Source organism: Grampus griseus (genome assembly GCF_964374135.1).
Source record: "Grampus griseus genome assembly, chromosome: 7".
In the NCBI taxonomy this organism is placed as follows: Eukaryota; Metazoa; Chordata; class Mammalia; order Artiodactyla; family Delphinidae; genus Grampus; species Grampus griseus.
Window position 1 is genome coordinate 25,039,414 of NC_139001.1, and position 19,030 is coordinate 25,058,443.

The 19,030-nt window shown below is 35.0% G+C and overlaps 1 protein-coding gene across 1 annotated transcript in view; it reads left to right on the forward strand.

The window, feature by feature from the left end:
- ERBB4 (erb-b2 receptor tyrosine kinase 4) overlaps positions 1-19,030 on the forward strand; it is a 687,762-nt gene that overhangs the window by 308,399 nt on the left and 360,333 nt on the right. The window contains exon 3 of the mRNA XM_082658716.1: positions 3,005-3,139. Within this exon, the coding sequence (XP_082514842.1) occupies positions 3,005-3,139 (135 nt within the window). The remainder of the gene's footprint in view (positions 1-3,004; positions 3,140-19,030) is intronic.

Genomic DNA, 19,030 nt, shown 5'->3' on the forward strand with positions numbered 1-19,030 from the left:
AAGAAAATGTAAGATGAAATGTACATAAAAACTTCTATAAATATCAATAAAATATACACTTTCTGATTGTGAGGTTATGACATTCAACTACAGATTATGGTCTAAGCCAAACATAACAGAAAAAAAGACTATTTTCAGGGAAAATATACATATACATTATTAAATGCTAAAACTTTACAAATCCCCCTGATCCAGAATTGCTAGCAGATGCTGGGTTTTGAATTCAGAATAAAAGTCTCATCCAGATTGATCATGATTGTAGTATTAATTTAAAATTTTAACATGTAAGATTATACTTGAATTATTATTGCCTCTTTTCTAAATCATTTTCCAAGTATAAGCCAAGCTCTTGAACGGAGTATTTCTAAGAAACAGATGTCAACATTGGTAACAGATTAATTTTTATCGAAGAACAGGATTTGATGAGATTATTGTTCAGTATAATATAATCTGATTCTATTTAAATATTTTTAGATAGGAAGTTGTAGATGGATACTGTGATCCGTCAGTATGAACTATTTGAATTAAAATGTAACTCCTGAAAAATACACTCTTTCTACAATGTTTGAGCTATTACCTTTTCTCTTCACATTTTTTTTTAAGTAGAACTTTTCCAAATGTAGACTGAAAAATAACTTTCATTTCCTGGATAGCAGTCAAAATCTCCTTTCTTTGTCACCTAATGAAGAATTGTTCCTAGAGCAGAAGAGCATCACCTAATGTCTCATGAGAAAGCTATTAGTATGAGATCGTCACATTTCTTAGATAGAGACTTAATGCCAAACATTAGTGTAGAAATCCATTTTCACAATCTTTATTACATCTTACATCTCCCCTCTGCTTTGATGAAGGTTGTATTGTTAGGTCATGAAAAGGAATGAACTGGGTTTTAGAAGTAGAAACATTATCTAATTTCTTTTTGTTTCTTTTTTTTTTTTTTTCCCCTCACTTGAGGAAATGGATGCAATAGTCAGTGAAAGGATTAATGATGGAAATGGGATTGATTTTAAATGTGGAAACCCCTGAAATGTCAAAATTAATCTGAAGGATTTTATATATGCAAAGTACTAAGGCATTTTATATGTGACCACCAATCTTACTTCCACAAATACCTTTTTTATGTGGTTTTTTTTTTTTTTTTTTTTTTTCTGCGGTACGCGGGCCTCTCACTGTTGTGGCCTCTCCTGTTGCGGAGCACAGGCTCCGGACGTGCAGGCCCAGCGGCCATGGCTCCCGGGCCCAGCCGCTCCACGGCATGTGGCATCTTCCCGGACCGGGGCACGAACACGTGTCCCCTGCATCGGCAGGCGGACTCTCAACCACTGCGCCACCAGGGAAGCCCCCATTCATTCTTTTATGCCCCTTTTCGGTTTAAGGGGACTCTTAAAGGTTTAGCTTGGGATACTGCACAGGAGAGGTGATTTTCTTAAGGCCAGCACAAGAGATGGAGTTAGTTGCCTTCCCAGTATCACGGACCTCTTCTTCCTCACTAACACCCCTGCACATTTGGCTTTTGTTTGAATAACAATATGTTCACCTACATACTTGCTCACTCAGCCTCTCTTGCAGTAGGAATGGCCATGGGATATTGTTCTGGCCATTGTAATGCAGACATAATCCTTGGGGAAAGCATGTCTTTCCAAATTGAAAGTTGAAGCTTCACCAGATGAAGTCTCCTGCTTGCTCTTCTGTCTTTACCTTGCCTTGAATTCAAACAAACACCTTTAGATGCAGCAGCCATCATATGCCTTGAATGAATAAAGCCAACATACATAGCAGGTTGTGGGTACTGCAGAACAGCTAAACTAATATCCACACTGCCTCCGATAGGTTTCATATTATGTGAGAAAAATCATCCCTTATCTATATAAATTACTGTTAATTGGACTTTTGTTATTTGTATCTGGATGCTTTATGGACTGATATATGATTTCTCTTACCTTGTTCTTGTATTGGACAAGAAGAAAAAATGTGGTAGATATTGGGTAGGAAGATGCTATGTGTATTTCTCGCCAATTTCTTAAAATGATAAGAATAGTATTTTCAGAGGGAATATCTACATTTTTTCTGGATAACCTAAAGCTATCTGAATGAGAATCTATGTATATGATCAGCCATTGTTCAGAGAGGACAAGTTAGTTGATTAAGGCTAGAGTAGTGAAATAGAGAATCAAGTAAAACTTGGCTCTGATGCACATAATCCCACAATCTTGCCCTTATTCCAAAGAACCAGAGAGTTTTTACGATATCTTGCTGTGTGTTGTTCTTAACGAATAACTAGCAATTCTGTTGACTACCTTTGAGATGAACAAAGAACACTTTTGTGATTGAAGCATTAATTTTGGCTTCCACTTTGCACTACTTATTACCTAACTGATTCCTGTCAGTGTCACATTGACTGAAACAATATTTTTAAGGGAAATTTGACAATTTGTAGCAAAAGTCTTAAAAATATTAACAATCTGTCTTAAAAATATTCACAATCTGTGAATGTTATTTATAGAAAGAATTTTAAAGAACTAATCAGAGATAAACAAGTTAAATTACCAATAAGAAGGCATTGGTTAAGTAAGTACTGTTTAAGTTATACCCTAACATATTATATGCTCCTTAGAAATAACATAGAATAATATTTAATTACCATTGAATACTCACCAGTTAGTATTAACAAAACTAGCAGGTTATGAATATTATATGTAATATTATTCCAATTTCAGAGGAAATAAAAAAAGACTGATAGCATCTGTACCAAAAAGTGAAGAGTGTTTCTCTCTGAGTGCTTCAATTATGAGTGGTTGTTTTTCTTTGTATTGTTCAATGTTTTCAAATTTCTGCAACCTATATGGCTCAGGAAAAAGATATTTTTAAAGATATCTTGGCTATTAACAAAGTAACTGTAATTTAACACTGAAAATAGCTTAACAGTAAATCATTTTTATTGACTACCTTTTATCATCAAAAAGTTTGACAACAAATCTATGTTTGTTTGTTTGTTTTAATACAGAAATCCTAAACGGTGGAGTCTATGTAGACCAGAACAAGTTTCTTTGTTATACAGACACAATTCATTGGCAAGATATTGTTCGGAATCCATGGCCTTCCAACCTGACTCTGGTGTCAACAAATGGTAGCTCAGGATGTGAGTAGCATTATCCTTTTTAATGTCTCAAGAGATTCTTCTACCTCTTGTTTTCACAAGAATGGCTTATGTTTATCATGTCATTAATAGTATTTTGAATTTTGACTGCATCCATTGAAATGTTTATTTATGTATGACAGGACATTCTTTTTGCTTCTAATTAACTCTCTTTTTAGAATGATACTCCCCCTTTACAAATTCTCATTGTCTTAACCTGATCCCTTTTGCTAAATCTAAATTATTTTACCATATTTCTAATGTCTAAGCATGTGGCCCATTGTCCATAAACTTAAGGCTGGTGTGTAACTGCTACTTCAACTCTTTGTGACTCATATACCACTGAGAAAAAGGTAGTAGAACAAAAATGTACTTTCCCATTCACTGAATTTTTTAGATAAGAAATAAAAACCAGTGAAAATTTTAGAATTCCTAAGCCTTCATTTACCCCTAAAACCTTCATGGTAGTACCTTATGACAATTCTAAACACTATAAATAGAATGGAGAAATATATATTTCATACAGAAGAAATATATATTACATTCTGGTTTTAGTCATTAGCCTAATAAACTAGCCAATTTCCCATTCTTAAAGTGTATAGTATTTCTACAACAGAGGATTTATTAGATTCAAACTGTTTAATATGATTAAATGATAAGCAAGTAATATTTGAACTCTCATTAAAGCCTTTGGAAATTATTCTGCTGGGAATCTGTTTCACTTTTATACAGCAGGTTATGTTGTCCCCACATTTATTATTACTGACATATGTATGAGAACAGAATCTTTATCAAGAATTACCCTGGGTTTTATATTTCTCATCTATTATTATATGTTTCCCATCTGAAATCGTAACTATCTTCATACAGTTCAATGATTATTTGCAATAGTACTGATTGTGTTATAGCACTTTTGTAGGAAAGCAAATTCCAAGGGACAATTATTAAACTTCTTGATGGTCCTAATAACAGAGAAATATGAATATACTTGACAAAACTGACAGCTGTGTTTCTAATAAGTGGCTAAAACTTTCTTTAAAAAGTAAAGTAACATAATTTGCTTGTCACCTTTAAGCAGAAATTTGTATGAGATATCATCTTTGTTCAACAGTGTTCAAGTTGCATACCTTGTAAAATTACATGTGGATGAAAAATTGAATCTGTCCACACTAACAAAGGAAATGATGTGCTTCAGACAGGGCTTCCATTTGTCAGTCTGCCCATACCGTAGTACACTTTATATGAGGGGGGAAAATCATAATGTTTGGATAAGAGGAAAGGCCTACTGACTTTCAGATTACTAGTTATTAGCCTATAATGCATGAGTGAGATCAGGCAAGAATAAAGCCCAAGATAGAAGCCAAAGGGAATGTGTCCACCAGCCTTACAGGATGTGGAGCAGGAAAGGTGTGAGGGATTTACTGCACTTTCACAGATGGTATCTCTTTGTGTTATTCTTTTGAGGGCAAATTTGGATGTTTGTGGCTATAATTAGGCACCAGTAGCTGTATTTTTTTTGCATGCAGATAATTGCAGGTACAAAAACTATAAATGCAGAGTAGAATCATAACAAATGATTCTTTACAGATTAACCACCAATTGCTTGTTGAAGTTTTATTCTTTACATATGAGTTTTATTTGCTGACACATTATATATACAGTGCATGATACCATATCTGATAATAATAAATTGGATGGCCTTGAATATTGGTTTTCCATGGCTTTATCCTGAGTCAGTTTCTTCACTTGCCTTCTCCCCATGGGTGATTAGTGGCTGTTCTCATGGTTTAAAATTCAGCTTCCCCACTAAGTACCAGAACTACCCACCACCAACCAATCAAATCACCCAAGTTAAGACATTGGTAGGCATCACTGAGTTCACCTTATCTTTGGTTCTTGACATTTATTTAATTGCTAAATCATGCTGAATTTGCCTATTTCTTCATTGTACATATTTTTTAATACCATTGCTCTAGTTCAAGACTTCGTCTGTTGCCTGAATTCTTGGAACAGTCTCTGAATTCTTAATATTTTTTGAGGACATGACCCTTGTAGCAGTCTGGTGAACCCATAGCCCCCTTCTCATAATATTTAAAATAAATAAATAGGCTCAAAATGAATATTTTATATCATCAATTAATATGTATAAAATCAATAAATTTATAAAATAAATTATAAAGGATTACAACAAAATAAATTAAATTGAAATACACCTATCAGCATACTTTATGTGATATAGTAATACCCTTCTTTATTATTATATTACATAAAGTATTCTAACAGTGGGATTAATATGTAATACAGTTTGAAATAGTAATTGGCATACATATTATTTTAAAAAGGGAAGTCACTTTAACAAATGGTGTTGGGAAAACTGGATAGCCACAGACACAAAAATGAAGTTAGATTTTTATCTTATGCTATATATAAAATTAACTCAACATGGTTTAAAGACTTAAATGTGAGACCCAAAACTAATGTAACATTTCCCCCATCAAGTTCAAGAACCTCATAAATTCTATCCACAGCCCCTTTAGGGGCCCAAGAACCCTTGGTTAAGAGCCCCTGTGTTTAACTACTCTCCTTGCCTTCAGTCCTTGTCAGTCCACCTGACAAAATGCCAGCAAGAGCTGTATTTAATGGAAATCTAACCATGACCTTGTCTAAAAACACTGTCACTGCAACTGACTAATGTAGGGTCAAAACCAACAACTTGGAGTTTTCAGCAGATTCCTACTTATTTTCCCCCTCTATAGAATGAGTTCTTAAAATTTCTTTGTCTTCACTGCCCTTCCTCTTTTGTTTGCTGGGCAAATTTTATTCGTACTTTAAGATACTCATCAGTTGTTATCTCTTCTAAGAAGTGTTCTCTTCTATAAGCGAGATTAGGTAACTTTTCCTGTGTAACCCTATAATAAGCAGTGCTGAACCCTAGCATTGTCTCACTCTAAAATGAAAAGTCCTTGTGGACAAGGTCCAATTCATCATCCTGTCCTCTGTTCTAGCACATGATAGATGGATAACAGATATATACTGAATAAATAGATAAATAAATGAAATAGATCAGGTCATAAATAGGAAAATCAGATGAATTCAAGTTATATTTTATTCCATCCATCACTTATATTTAAGAGAATGGATGTGAAGAATAAATTATAATCCACAGACAGGTATTTTATCCATTTCAAGTCTATTTCAGGTAAAGATGGCAATACACATGTATATGCTTAATTTAATTTATACTTATATAATTATGTTACACTATTTCTATTAATTATATTTATGTTCTATTTATATTTTATTATATTTATAATAATTATAAGATAAAATACGTGTCTACTTTTCCTTTAGTGTTTGGAGACACTGATTTGTTTACTAATTGTAAATATGTTCAAATCACATAATTTTGACAAAGAATTTAAGGATAATTCATTCTTAAGTGATATTTTGCAAAGTATTTCTTAACATATGCTTTTGGGTTTTGGTACAATACTAATTCTTTTTTTTTTTTTCACATCTTTATTGGAGTATAATTGCTTTACAATGTTGTGTTAGTTTCTGCTGTATAACAGAGTGAATCAGCTATATGTATACATATATCCCCATATCCCCACCCCACCCCTCTAGGTGGTCACAAAGCACCGAGCTGATCTCCCTGAATCTAAAAAAAAAAATTCTGATGAACCTAGGGGTGGGGCAGGAATAAGGACACAGATGTAGAGAATGGACTGAGTACTAATTCTTAAAGCAGAAAAGTGCAATGTTTTCAAGAGCAACCTGGCTTTTTATTGACATACTTTTTGGCTATAATTGAAACAATGAGGAAAAGGTTTGAAGTGTGTGGAAAAACAATTTTTAAATGATACTACTTCTTTCAAAATATGTTATTTTGGAATAATTTTAACCAAATTGTATTTTTCAAAATATTTGAGATACTTCAGTCTAAACTTTAGCAGGATAAAGTAGAGACGAGTGTCTTTTTTCTTGTACAGATCCCTAGCAAGACTTCTCTAACATTCTAACATCCTTGAATAGCTATGTCAATAGGGCCTGTGCAACAAGCTGCCCTTCAGAGTGAAAAAAAATCATATAGTGAGTTATGTTTCACTTACCTGGAGCTCTATAATAACGCTCATCAACATGAGAATATCAAAATGATGGAAATTACTTGCCCTCTAATAATTAAGCAAATGGAAGTATATCAGAACCTGAACATGGAAAAATAGACAATGATATATTCCAAGAAGAAGATGTATAGTTAAGAGAATGGATTTAGGAGGCTAACAGGCTTGTTTGAAATCTAACATTGCCTCTTACTAGTTATGTGACCTTGGGCAGGTCACTTATGCTCTCAGCACCTCCATTTCCACAACTATAAAAGGAGAGAGTCAAGAGCTGAGCTGAGCCGCTAGATTTCACGGTGGTCAGTTAAGACAAAGAACCAATAAGAAGGTAACACTCAAGCTTTTAATCACTTAAGGCAATAGTATAGGCAAGAAGCTGCAGTGGAAAAAGCACCAAGTCCTCCACCGTGCCATTTTTCACCATGGAACAGCTCCAGGAGAGAGTCAGATGGATCAGACTGATCAACACAAACACAGGAAATTGTCTCACTGCTGAGGGAGCCCCCAAGCAAAGGCTCCTGCCTGAAGTTTTATGGATCTGGGGGCCAGAAGGGAGAGGGGAGGGAGGGAGAGGGGAAAGGGCTGAGAGTGGGAAAGTACTGAGTAATGAGCCAGAGTGGGTTCCCCCCCACCCCTCTAAGGACATTTCAGCAAAGGCACCCAAGGCAGGCACTTGAAAAAGAGGCCTCCTACTGGAAGCACCTGGGCTAGGAATGTCAACATGCTTAAGAGCATGGCTTGTCAGGGAGCCCTGAGTCCTCCTTGAAAGCAGCTCCCTTCAGAGCCCTCAGCACATTGACTCTGCACCACCTCTGCTGTAAGGAGGGCTGCTTTCCTCTGTGAGGGCTGCCAGGTAAAGCCTTCGTAGCTACCTATGGTCAGGCTTGAAAGATCACACATAGGTTCTTGGCTAAGAGCTTATATTATCAACTTCCTAGGGTTATTATGGATTATTATGAGGAAGAAATGAGTTAATATGAGTCAAAATTTGAGTGATTTCTTATAGTAAAGGAATAAAGTGTCTTCTGATTAAGATTTGTTTTTTTCATATGACTTGACCATATGTGGACAGAATTATTTTTATATGTGACAGTTACATTTTCATTATATATTAATTAGTTGATATTCTATTATGTTTCTGTTTCATGTGTGTTTTAGCATCCAGAAGATCATATTTCATAGCTTGATCTCACTGAGACACTGAAAGTTACAACTCAGATGCTGCAGATCCTAGTCTTTTTTTTTTAGCTTACACCAGATGCACCTCTCATTCTCAATTGCTTTCTAAAACCAAATACAGTGGGAGTGTGGGGGAATTGGAAGATTCATAAAAGAGCATTAAGTTCACAAACATAATCTGAAGACTAATCGTTTGTTTAAACCAGATGTTCCACCTGCATTAAAACCATTAGTAGGGCTTCCCTGGTGGCACAGTGGTTGAGAGTCCGCCTGCCGATGCAGGGGACACGGGTTCGTGTCCCGGTCCGGGAAGATCCCAAATGCCGCGGAGCGCCTGGGCCCGTGACCCATGGCCGCTGAGCCTGCGCGTCCGGAGCCTGTGCTCCGCAACGGGAGAGGCCACAACAGTGAGAGGCCCGCGTACCGCAAAAAAAAAAAAAAAAAAAAAAAATTAGTGAAACTTAAAACTATATTTTTCTTTTAATGACTCTTACATATCTTAATAATTGTCTGCTCCTAACTAATACTGCATGTTGTGTCCTATCTAGATAATTTTGTTGAACTAGAAAATAATCGGATGTCAAAATACAGTTAAACTTGATTTTCTTAGTTTATCACCTGTTGTTACTCAATAGTTACGTAAAATACATGCACTCTTCAAAGTTTAGAATTTTGTAGTAGAATAAAAAACAAAATTTGCCCACAGTGCATTTCAATACAGCTTCAGTTTCTGTGTATTATATACACACATATCCACTTTTACATAAATACATATATAGAATCAAATTATGCATATTGTTTTTAAAAGTTTTAAGATAAAAGTTTTAATTAGGGAAATAGAAAAATGTGAAAATGCATTAGAAAGCCTAAATGAATCTGCATGAACACAAAAGATAGTTCTTTGAAAAGATGTATAAAATAAATTCTTCATGAATCTCATCTAACAAAACAAAAGAACTAAAAATCACTTATTGAATTCAGATGTAATTTTTCTAAACAAAATATTAGCAAACAGAATAGAATCTAGGAATATATTTTAAGAAAATAAGAGCAAGTGGCAGTTCTGCCATATTTTTTATCTGTTGGTGAGGGAGTAGGGACTTGAATCTTACCCTTATCTGAGAGGGCCTTTATCATTATATTTATAAGAAGAGGTTTCCAGTTTGACTGAAATTCACTCCAGGATAAACTGTTACGTAAGAATGTTACAAGATACAAGCACAATGTATCTGCTAGCTTGGTTTTCTTATTCTTTAGTTTCCTGGAATAAGAGTGCATTGTATCACTTTTTGAATAAATTTTTTATGACAAATCTTTATTTTCATCAAATGCAATAGTTTTCTTTCAATTAACTTTTTCATCAAATAGTATATGTATATAAAATTAAAGAAGTATGATCTTTGCTTTCTAGAAAGTGATAGAATATTCCTCAGGGGTACTTCACCTCAACCCCAGGTGGCAGAATGGAAGAATTCTCCCACAATAGACCTTTCCTAGCTCAGCTCAGTTCTCATATTTATCATGCATATCATGGGGTACTTTATTTTATTGCAAATCATATATATATATGCATTTACATATAATATATACTTATAAAGTAAACATATTGTGTAAATGTGTGTATACACACACATACACTTACATATACACACATTGGCCTCAATAGTTTATGATTATAAATTAGTTTTCACTTTCCTTTTACATATAAACCACCTAAAATCTGGAATAAGTTCCATAGTCTCTCCACTCTGGCTGTGTTCTCTTACTGCCAACCCCAGCTTCTGCCACAAATGACTACAGTAAACCTCACAGCTGTACTGTGTCCCTCAACTGCTGTGAAGACCCACTATACCCCCAATTTCCTCAAAGCATAAATGACATTAGTTATTAACAAGATTTTGCTAATAATAATAATGTTTATTGAGGGACAGAGAGGCCCAAACTTGATTTTTGTGTTCCTGCTCTTGTGTTGTAGGTGAGGATATCCCTAACTATTGGGACCCTCTGACCATTTGTAAACCTTAAGAACCGACTCTTTTATTGTCTGCTAGGCTTTTTGCCCCTTCTCCAGATGAAGGCTCATTTCATTTTCTGTTTCTGAATTAGTAGAAACATCAATTCATTGCATAAGAAAATGCCCACTCCAGGCATCGAATATAATGTGGCTTCCTTAGAAAGGTTTTAGTAGTACATGTCCCCAAGCATCAGTTCTTCAGTCTAAAATTATATCATGTCAGTAGTGTGCCGGTAAATGTTTAATAACCTCTCTTCACAAAATAAAGAAGAAAACACGCCAATTTGTAGAGTTTGCTGATTTTCATGGTGTAAACATTCCTAATGTTATCCCTTTTTAGCAATCAATGTGGATTTTGGAAGAGATGCCCACCTAGCATACATTTAGGTAGTATTTCCAGCATAGAGAGTCAATAGATGTGAACTAATCAGGAAATAATGAATTTTAAGTATATATTGCCTTTTTAAAATAAAATTTAAATTGTGGGTTTATATATTTTAATATTTAGTAATGGCTGCATTTAAGAACCAGCTCTCACAATTATAGAAAATCTGACAGTCAGCTAGTCAGCTACCATGTGTGAACATCAGTAGCCCTGTGTAGGTAATGCTGGGCTAAGCCCAGTACAGTGCTTATCATTTCTCCCTGTAAGGATGCAAAAAGAAAATTAAGTATACACATCATACATGGTATGAACTGATCATGGACCCTAGTCTCCTCTGGGGCAAATGGTGAATAAACACACACACACACACATGCACACATACACACATGCACACATACACACAACTCAGGAAAGAATAACCTCTTTAGAGACAAGCCAGTTTAACTCAAAATTTATAGAGGAAAATATCTTCAGGGTCATATTCTGCTAACATTTTTCATTTAAATTATTAAACAGTATACTTAGCTTCTGCATTCATGTTAACTTCTTACACTCAAAATTTCCTCAAGAATAACAGATAGAAGTTACCTATCTGTTTAGCCTTTCACTAAAAGCCTTGCTTACAGAGTAAGCCTCTTTTACCCTCTCAAAGTAAACTGAGTTTCTGCCTCAAAGATTGATTCCTCTGTACCCCACAAGCATACTGCTCTAGCTCTTAAAATGTTCAAATTTCTACCTTCAAATAAATCTTCATGACCATAGCTTGTTGGAAGGAAATAGCAGAGGTGTTGTGTATCATGGTCTAGCATTACAAAAGGCAAGGGTTTTTATGTCCAATGAAAAGTAGATTAATGGTTTCCAAACTTGGACATTTGTCAGAATCTACTCCCAGAGATTCTCACTGGGTAAGTTTGGTTTAAGGATGGGAGGCTACCTATCATCAAAGTTCTCTAATTGATTCTAGCGACAGGTTTAAGTAGCACTGATCTGGTGTAGGATTTCTATGCTAGTAAAATGATTAGCAAAGCCTATTATGATTAAGACATCTCAGACCTATGCTGATTCAAAACTGATGTAGAATATATAGGCTTGCTGCAAATGAGCGACCACCAAATACATGAGTCCCCTCTTAGAGAATATGTAGCGCTCTGTTGTCATGTGAAACTTCCTTCACTAATTTCATTGATAACTATAGCAATGCTTTAAGGGCCTGTGACCTTTTGGGCCTGATATATGACATGCATTGAAAAAACTGTATTTCTAATTCTTATAGAAAGTCTGTAAGGTAGATATTAAGAGTCCCATTTGGGGTGGCTGAGATAAATTTTTAGCAATAAGGACTTGCTTTCTTCCAGTGAATGGTGTGAAAAGATCAAAATTTTATGAAATAGCAGGTCTCTAGATTCAAATTGTCAAGTTAAGGGCAGCCATCAAGATTTTATTGTTTGTCTGAGATTACTTTAGATTTTAACAAGTCTTTTCACTTATGGAAATTTTCATTGAAAAAAATATATCATTACTTAACTAAAAGTTGCTGATATTATGAAAATGGTTTTCACACTGTTCAGAGTGGAAAAAGGCCATGCAATCAGAATAATCAGCTTTTCTTTGAAGTAGTAACTCCTAACATTTTTAGAAATGGAAAGTTTTTGGAATTAGAGATCTTTAGCAATGAATAATGTCTTTTTTATTGGAAAAAAAAAGTAATAAGAGCTACACACTTTGAATTGGGTAAAAATCACAGAAAATCTAATAAAAGTAATATAATCAAAAATAAATCTTTCCCAAGTATCTTATAGATGGGTGAATGGATAGGCAAAAGGTGGTATATGCATACAATGGAATGTTATTCTGCCTTGAAAAGCAGGAAATTCTGACATACACTACAACCGGGCTGAACCTTGAGGAAATTATGCTAAGTGAAATAAACCAGTCACAAGAAGACACATACCATATGATCCTTACTTATATGCAATACTTAGAGTAGTCAAAATCATAAAGACAGAAAATATAGTGGTGGTTGCAGGGGCTGGAGGTGCAGGGAGAATGGGGAGCTATTGTTTAATGAGTATATTTCAGTTTTATAAGATGGAAAGAGTTATGGGGTAGATGGTGGTAATTGTTATACAACAATGTGAGTGTATTAGTACCCCGACCTGTACACTTAAAACCAGTTAAGATGTAAAATTTATGTTATGCGTATTTTTCCACAATAAAAAAAAAAATATTTGAAATGTAAAGCTAGGAACATTAACGTAAGTGACTGTCAGTAAGAGACCTCTGGTGATCTTCCACATTTTTTATTCTATTTTTTCTACAATTAAAAAAAATGTCCCCCTATGTAATGTTTTGAGTCATCCTGCTATAAGAGGATTTGCAAATAATTCTAAGCTTGGAAGAATTAGGTGTAGGGGTTGAAATGCTAAGTTGATCAAAATTGACTTAAATTTTCAGAAAGTTTGAAACTTATCCAAACCAAATAAAATTCTATGTGGACTCAAATAGCAAGTACTTGATTAATATGAAAGAGATTACAGAGCATTCCATGGCTGATTTGTTTTTTTAAACCTAAAGCCCTGTTTGTATACTGATGTTTAAAGCAACTATGTAGAATTGAATGAAAATTGTGCTGAATCCACTCAGTTTTACCCTCTACTATTTTTCTCTAATTTGTTTACTCTGTAATGGGTTAAAAGTGATTATGTTTATGTCTGTGTCCTGTTCTACAACCATCACTCATGGATTTCCTTACATGCTTATTCCTGCTTACTAATGTAATTTTTTTCCTGAAACTCAATTGCACAATTAAGTAGAATTTAAAGAGCTTACATTTTCCTTTTCTTCTCTAATTTCTCATCACTTAGAGAAAGCTAGGAACTGAAAGAAAAAAGTAACTGAAAATGGTGTATTCAGGTTTTCCCTTTCATAAAATTTGCAAAGAATTTTCAGACGTCTTCCCTCTCCTATCGGTTCCACTCACTACGCCACTTTTATTTTGCAGTTTGGAGCAGAGGTGGGCGAAAGACTACTAGTTACGCTGGAGGGTTGGAGCAGGGGAGCCGCATCCCTACAATGAACTGGGGAAAGATGAATAAGGAGATCAAGCTGCTAACCCACTTAGCAATCTTTCAAGCCTAGATTGTTGCAAGCAACCCTATGCAACTTTTATTTAATTCTTTGCTGCCTGGCACGAACAAATTATGTTCTATTTAGAGGTGATTCTTTCGGCAATTGTAGGTGCTCTTTCTAAGCAGGGAAGAGAAAATGGAAAGGAAATTACGCAGCTGACATTTCTCTTAAAGTTCTCCTTTAAGTATATGTAAGAGAAATATATAAAAGAAAAAAACCCACCTTGATTAAAAAAATGTACAAAGGAAAAGTCATCTCAAAATTAGGTGTCCTGATAAGCCACTTTTATTCTCCTACCTCCTCACACTTTATTAAACTAAGATTTTGATCTAAGTAGCCTTTTAAAAAATATTTTCTATAGAATCAGTTCAAACTCTGTACTCTGGAAGAAGAATACAGCGTCAGAAGAGCTATCTATACGCCCAAGTTGCTACTTTGTTGATAATTAACTATTACGAGTTAATAGTTTTATCAAAATGTGTTTTTCAGAATAAAGAAATTTGCTTTGCTAGAAATAAATATAATGATAAAACTAAAATTTTTTTTACATCTTTATTGGAGTATAATTGCTTTACAATGGTGTGTTAGTTTCTGCTTTATAACAAAGTGAATCAGTTATACGTATACATATGTTCCCATATCTCTTCCCTCTTGTGTCTCCCTCCCTCCCACCCTCCCTACCCACGCCTCCAGGCGGTCACAAAGCACCGAGCTGATCTCCCTGTGCTATGTGGCTGCTTCCCACTAGCTATCTACCTTATGTTTGGTAGTGTATATATGTCCATGCCTCTCTCTCGCTTTGTCACAGCTTACCCTTCCCCCTCCCCATATCCTCAAGTCCATTCTCTAGTAGGTCTGTGTCTTTATTCCTGTCTTTATTCATGACTTTTTTTTTCTAAAATTCCATATATATGTGTTAGCATACGGTATTTGTCTTTCTGTTTCTGACTTACTTCACTCTGTATGACAGACTCTAGGTCTATCCACCTCATTACAAATAGCTCAATTTCGTTTCTTTTTATGGCTGAGTAATATTCCATTGTATATATGTGCCACATTTTCTTTATCCATTCATCCTATGATGGACACTTAGGTTGTTTCCATCTCCGGGCTATTGTAAATAGAGCTGCAATGAACATTTTGGTACATGACTCTTTTTGAATTATGGTTTTCTGAGGGTATATGTCCAGTAGTGGGATTGCTTGGTCATATGGTAGTTCTATCTGTAGTTTTATAAGGAACCTCCACACTGTTCTCCACTGTATCAATTTACATTCCCACCAACAGTGCAAGAGGGTTCCCTTTTCTCCACACCCTCTCCAGCATTTATTGTTTCTAGATTTTTTTATGATGGCCATTCTGACTGGTGTGAGATGATATCTCATTGTACTTTTGATTTGCATTTCTCTAATGATTAATGAAGTTGAGCATTCTTTCATGTGTTTGTTGGCAGTCTGTATATCTTCTTTGGAGAAATGTCTATTTAGGTCTTCTGCCCATTTTTGGATTGGGTTGTTTGTTTTTTCGTTATTGAGCTGCATGAGCTGCTTATAAATTTTGGAGATTAATCCTTTGTCAGTTGCTTCATTTGCAAATATTTTCTCCCATTCTGAGGGTTGTCTTTGGTCTTATTTATGGTTTCCTTTGCTGTTCAAAATCTTTGAAGTTTCATTAGGTCCCATTTGTTAATTTTTGTTTTTATTTCCATTTCTCTAGGAGGTGGGTCAAAAAGGATCTTGCTGTGATTTATGTCATAGAGTGTTCTGCCTATGTTTTCCTCTAAGAGTTTGATAGTTTCTGGCCTTACATTTAGGTCTTTAATCTATTTTGAGCTTATTTTTGTGTATGGTGTTAGGGAGTGATCTAATCTCATACTTTTACATGTACCTGTCCAGTTTTCCCAGCACCACTTATTGAAGAGGTTTTCCTTTCTCCACTGTATATTCCTGCCTCCTTTATCAAAGATAAGGTGACCATATGTGCATGGGTTTATCTCTGGGCTTTCTATCCTGTTCCACTGATCTATCTTTCTGTTTTTGTGCCAGTACCATACTGTCTTGATTACTGTAGCTTTGTAGTATAGTCTGAAGTCAGGGAGCCTGATTCCTCTAGCTCCGTTTTCCGTTCTCAAGATTGCTTTGGCTATTTGGGGTCTTTTGTGTTTCCATACAAATTGTGAAATTTTTTGCTCTAGTTCTGTGAAAAATATCAGTGGTAGTTTGATAGGGATTTCATTGAATCTGTAGATGGCTTTGGGTAGTAGAGTCATTTTCACAATGTTGATTCTTCCAATCCAAGAACATGGTATATCTCTCCATCTATTTTTATCATCTTTAATTTCTTCATCAGTGTCTTACAATTTTCTGCATACAGTTCTTTTTTCTCCTTAGGTAGGTTTATTCCTAGATATTTTATTATTTTTGTTGCAATGGTAAATGGGACTGTTTTCTTGATTTCACTTTCAGATGTTTCATCATTAGTGTATAGGAATGCCAGAGATTTCTGTGCATTAATTTTGTATCCTGCTACTTTACCAAATTCATTGATTAGCTCTAGTAGTTTTCTGGTAGCATCTTTAGGATTCTCTATGTATAGTATCATGTCATCTGCAAACAGTGACAGCTTTACTTCTTCTTTTCCAATTTGGATTCCTTTTATTTCCTTTTCTTCTCTGATTGCTGTGGCTAAAACTTCCAAAACTATGCTGAATAAGAATGGTAAGAGTGGGCAACCTTGTCTTGTTCCTGATCTTAGTGGAAATGCTTTCAGTTTTTCACCATTGAGGACGATGTTGGTTGTGAGTTTGTCATATATGGCCTTTATTATGTTGAGAAAAGTTCCCTCTATGCCTACTTTCTGCAGGGTTTTTATCATAAATGGGTGTTAAATTTTGTCAAAAGCTTTCTCTGCATCTATTGAGATGATCATATGGTTTTTCTCCTTCTGTTTGTTAATATGATTTATCACATTGATTGTTTTGTGTATATTGAAGAATCCTTGTATTCCTGGAATAAACCCCACTTGATCATGGTGTATGATCCTTTTAATGTGCTGTTGGATTCTGTTTGCTAGTATTTTGTTGAGGATTTTTGCATCTATGTTCATCAGTGATATTGGCCTGTAGTTTTCTTTCTTTGTGACATCCTTGTCTGGTTTTGGTATCAGGGTGATGGTGGCTTTGTAGAATGAGTTTGGGAGTCTTCCTCCCTCTGCTATATTTTGGAAGAGTTTGAGAAGGATAGGTGTTAGCTCTTCTCTAAATGTTTGATAGAATTCGCCTGTGAAGCCATCTGGTACTGGGCTTTTGTTTGTTGGAAGATTTTTAATCACAGTTTCAATATCAGTGCTTGTGATTGGTCTGTTCATGTTTTCTATTTCTTCCTGATTCAGTCTTGGCATGTTATGCATTTCTAAGAATTTGTCCATTTCTTCCAGGTTGTCCATTTTATTGGCACGGAGTTGCTCGTAGTAATCTCATGATCTTTTGTATTTCTGCAGTGTCAGTTGTTACTTCTCCTTTTTCATTTCTAATTCTATTGATTTGAGTCTTCTCCCTTTTTTTTCTTGATGAGTCTGGCTAATGGTTTATCAATTTTGTTTATCTTCTAAAAGAACCAGCTTTTAGTTTTATCGATCTTTGCTATCGTTTTGTTCATTTCTTTTTCATTTATTTCTGATCTGATTTTTGTGATTTCTTTCCTTCTGCTAACTTTGGGGGTTTTTTTGTTCTTCTTTCTCTAATTGCTTTAGGTGGAAGGTTAGGTTGTTTATTTGAGATGTTTCCTTTTTCTTAAGGTAGGACTGTATTGCTATAAACTTCCCTCTTAGAACTGCTTTTGCTGCATCCCATAGATTTTGGGTCGTCCTGTCTCCATTGTCATTTGTTTCTAGGTATTTTTTTATTTCCTCTTTGATTTCTTCAGTGATCACTTCGTTATTAAGTAGTGTATTGTTTAGCCTCCATGTGTTTGTATTTTTTACAGATCTTCTCCCTGTAATTGGTATCTAGTCTTATAACGTTGTGGTCGGAAAAGATACTTAAACAATTCCAATTTTCTTAAATTAACCAAGGCTTGACTTGTGACCCAAGATATGATCTAACCTGCAGAATGTTCCATGAGCACTTGAGAAGAATGTGTATTCTGTTGTTTTTGGATGGAATGTCCTATAAATATCAATTAAGTCCATCTTGTTTAATGTATCATTTAAAGCTTGTGTTTCCTTATTTATTTTCATTTTGGATGATCTGTCCATTGGTGAAAGTGGGGTGTTAAAGTCCCCTACTGTGAATGTGTTACTGTCAATTTCCCCTTTTATGGGTGTTAGTATTTGCCTTATGTATTGAGGTGCTCCTATATTGGGTGCCTAAATACTTAAAACTGTTATATCTTCTTCTTGGATCGATCCCTTGATCATTATGTAGTGTCCTTCTTTGTCTCTTCTAATAGTCTTTATTTTAAAGTCTATTTTTTCTGATATGAGAATTGCTACTCCAGCTTCTTTTGGTTTCCATTTGCATGAAATATCTTTTTCCATCCCCTTACTTTCAGTCTGTACATGTCTCTAGGTCTGAAGTGGGTCTCTTGTAGACAGCAAATATATGGGTTTTGTTTTTGTATCCATTCAGCCAATCTGTGTCTTTTGGTGGGAGCATTTAATCCATTTACATTTAAGGTAATTATCGATATGTATGTTCCTATTCCCATTTTCTTAATTGTTTTGGGTTCGTTATCGTAGGTCTTTTCCTTCTCTTGTGTTTCTTGCCTAGAGAAGTTCCTTTAGCAGTTGCTGTAAAGCTGGTTTGGTGGTGCTGAACTCTCTCAGCTTTTGCTCGTCTGTAAAGGTTTTAACTTCTCCAACAAATCTGAATGAGATCCTTGCTGGGTAGTGTAATGTTGGTTGCAGGTTTTTCTCCTTCATCACTTTAAATATGTCCTGCCAGTCCCTTCTGGCTTGCAGAGTTTCTGCTGAAAGATCAGCTGTTAACCTTATGGGGATTCCCTTGTGTGTTATTTGTTGTTTTTCCCTTACTGCTTTTAATATGTTTTCTTTGTATTTAATTT